At 50.0% G+C, this 3,221-nt stretch overlaps 1 protein-coding gene across 1 annotated transcript; it reads left to right on the top strand.

Moving 5' to 3' along the window:
* Window positions 1–200: 200 nt before the first annotated feature.
* On the top strand, window positions 201–2,303 carry LOC123068153 (transcription factor bHLH168). The gene is made up of 2 exons (XM_044490629.1): window positions 201–628; window positions 1,598–2,303. The coding sequence occupies exons 1-2, from the start codon at window positions 350–352 to the stop codon at window positions 2,033–2,035; spliced, it is 717 nt and encodes a 238-aa protein (XP_044346564.1). The 5' UTR covers window positions 201–349; the 3' UTR covers window positions 2,036–2,303.
* The last annotated feature ends 918 nt before the right edge of the window (window positions 2,304–3,221 follow it).

Below are 3,221 nucleotides of genomic sequence, written 5' to 3'. Positions count from 1 at the left end.
TTGACCTCTGACCACCACCACTCAACTGATTCGTTCTATCTCCATTTCTATCTTTCTTTTTCCTTTTTTAGCTGCATGCTTGCTCCATTTTCTTAATTATTAATCAGTCGCCGTCCGTCCGTCTTGCTCCTCCCTCCGTCCACAACAGAACAGGGCAAGCCGCTCCGGCTGTATAAATAAGCTCCCCAGCTCACCCACCAGCTCACCTCAGCCTCAGCTCCCACCTTCTTCAATCAAATCCATCCCTACACCAACACCTACACCAACACCAGCACCAGCTTCAACCCAATCCACTACCTCCCTCCTCCTTGAGAGAGAGACACCAACCGCAACTCGGCTCAGCACGCCGATGAAGAGCAGGAGGCAGAACGGCCGCGGAGGAGCCGCCGCCGGCGCCATGGCGCTGGACGGGAGCCACCACACCACAAGCAGCGGCTGCGGCGCCGGTGGGGTAGGAGGAGGAGGAGGTTGCAGCAAGATGGAGCGCAAGGAGGTGGAGAAGAACCGGCGGCTGCACATGAAGGGCCTCTGCCTCAAGCTCTCCTCCCTCCTCCCCGCCTCCTCCTCAGACCACCACCTCCGCCATTATTCCACTTCTTCCTCTTCCTCGCCGCCCTCCAGCAGCAAGGTACGTCAAAAACTACCTACCTTAAGCATCCTCCTCCACTTCTCTTCTCTTCTCTTGTCGTGTCCTCTTCTGTTGATTCGGCAGATTAGAGCATGCAGCTCATGCCGCTAATTCACCACTATTACCAAGCACTAGTGACATACATACATACATACATACATACAGTAAAGAATACAGTATTTGCCTTTCTCTCTGTCTTTATAATAAAGAATACTCATAGATGTGCGGCGTAATATACTCCAGTTTTCTGAAAACAAAAACACACACATAAATATAAATATACTTCTTCCCCGGTCCACTCAATTATTGTGCTCTCTCTGTCTCTCTATCTTTCTGTCCGAAATTGGTTGGTGGTGGCGACGTGCACACCAAGATAGTGAGTATTTCCACACGTGGCTTTGTGGTCAACAAAATCCTCTAAAGATCTGTCGACAATAATCATTTCACCCACCTACTCTACACAAGATTGCAGGCAGATTAATCCTCTGATTCGAGGCACATGCCTTTCTCTTCCTCACAAAAAACTTAATTTCTTCTGTGTGTGTCTATCAGTGGATCACAAGTACAAGATTATCAGTGGATCATTTTCTTTATTTTACTACAAGTAGCCACTACTAGCTACTCCCTCTGTTCCTAAATATTTGTCTTTCTAGACATTTCAAATGACTACTACATACGGATGTATGTAGACATATTTTAGAGTGTAGATTCACTCATTTTGCTTCGTATGTAGTCACTTGTTGAAATGCCTAGAAAGACAAGTATTTAGGAACGGAGGGAGTGGAAAGCACAAGATTGTTTGTGTTTGTGTGTATGTTCGTATGTAGTCACTTGTTGAAATGCCTAGAAAGACAAGTATTTAGGAACGGAGGGAGTGGAAAGCACAAGATTGTTTGTGTTTGTGTGTATGTGCAAATTGATCAACCGCATGATCTGACGACGACGACGGCTCTGCTTCTGCCTCTGCAGGACGCGGCGACGCAGCTGGATCAGCTGGACAGCGCGGCGGCCTACATCAACCAGCTCCGGGGCCGCATCGACGACCTCAAGCGCCGCAAGCAGGCCGCCCTCTCCGGCGGCTGCTCATCCTCCGTCTCCGCCGGCGACTACAAGCCACAGACTACGGCGTCGCTGCCGGTGATCGAGGTTAGGCACCAGGACGGGACTCTGGACGTGGCGCTGGCGAGCGAGGCCGGGCGGCCCTTCCGGTTGCACGAGGTGATGGCGGTGCTTGAGCAGGAGGGCGCTGAGGTGATCAGCGCCAGCTTCTCCGTGGTGGGCGACAAGATCTTCTACACGGTCCACTCGCAGGCGCTCTGCCCCCGCATCGGCCTCGACGCCGGCCGCGTCGCCCAGAGGCTGCGCGGCCTCGCCGCAGCCGCCACCGTCTCGTCCCTCCTGACATGATCTATCTTTTTTGCCATGGCGACCGGACCGACTGACTGCTGACCGTAGGGTAGCTGACGCGCGGATGCAAGGGTGGTGAATGGAGCTGGTTGATTTGCACTTGTGCTGCAGATGAACAATTTTTTTCATCAGTCGGGTCGGGGCAGCAATGTTCTACGTGACGATGTTTGTTTCAGCTTAAGATTCCCTCCTTGTACCGGTGTTCTTCCTGGCTGTGGCTATTGGTGCTGGGTTTGGTTGGCTAATGCTAATGGGTGAGTGAGCTTCAGGTCTGTCTGAAATTTAGCGTGCAGCTGCTTATGTATATACTTGTGAGAGCCTCTTTTTTTTTTGAGAAGTTGAGTTTTTCCAGAACGCCTTGAGGGACTAGATGACCGAATGTTAATGAATGATTCAGTGAGTGCAACACAACATTCAGCTGTGATGGCATGTCTTGAAGTGTAGTTTCTTCAAAGATTAGCTCTGAGACTGAGAGGTTGATTGTGCCTTTGACCTTGAGGCGTAGCAGAGACGAGAGCAGCAGCATATCCGAGAACCAGTGCAGTGAGGGGATCGATTCCCTGAACGCCGCACCTCTTGTTTTCTCTGCGATTACACCATCTGTATATCCGAGAACCAGTGCAGTGAGGGGATCTGCTGCTCTGCTCTTCCTTTTCTCCATGGATATGATCATCTTGTTCCACACCACACCACGTGCAGAGAGCCTTCCCTGAGATGCACATCTGCAGTCAGGGAGTCTGAGCTGCGTGCGTGCGTCAACAGGGAACAAAACCAAGAAATCGTGAGGGTAAAGGTAGCTACCCACCCACCCACCGTGTGTCAACAATCTCTCTATTATTGTAGTGCAAAACAACAAGAAGAAATTGCGGCCGGCAACAAATTCAGTCATAATTTATCAAAGATTCCGACACATGTTTGAAACTTACCACAAATACGGACTAAATCCTGATTGGGGGTGATTTTAACATTATCTATAGACGGAAGGAAAAACACAATGATAACTTTGACGGCAAATGGTCGTTTATGTTTAATATAATTATTGAAAGCTTAGACCTTCGAGAGATTGAGCTTTCTGCTAGAAAGTTCACTTGGGCCAACACATTACCAGTCCCGACCTTTGAGAAGCTGGACCGGGTCCTAGCGAGCGTCGAATGAGAACTGAAGTTTCCCCTTGTGACGGTCCAAG

This window comes from Triticum aestivum, chromosome 3B, assembly GCF_018294505.1.
Source record: "Triticum aestivum cultivar Chinese Spring chromosome 3B, IWGSC CS RefSeq v2.1, whole genome shotgun sequence".
NCBI lineage: Eukaryota > Viridiplantae > Streptophyta > Magnoliopsida > Poales > Poaceae > Triticum > Triticum aestivum.
This window is presented reverse-complemented; position numbering and strand designations above follow the sequence as displayed.

Excerpts from the sequence above, each read along its gene's own strand:
- LOC123068153 (XM_044490629.1), top strand. The coding sequence starts at position 350 with ATGAAGAGCAGGAGGCAGAACGGCCGCGGAGGAGCCGCCGCCGGCGCC. Across the intron at positions 629-1,597 it reads CGCCGCCCTCCAGCAGCAAG|GACGCGGCGACGCAGCTGGA; the intron begins GTACGTCAAAAA and ends CTGCCTCTGCAG.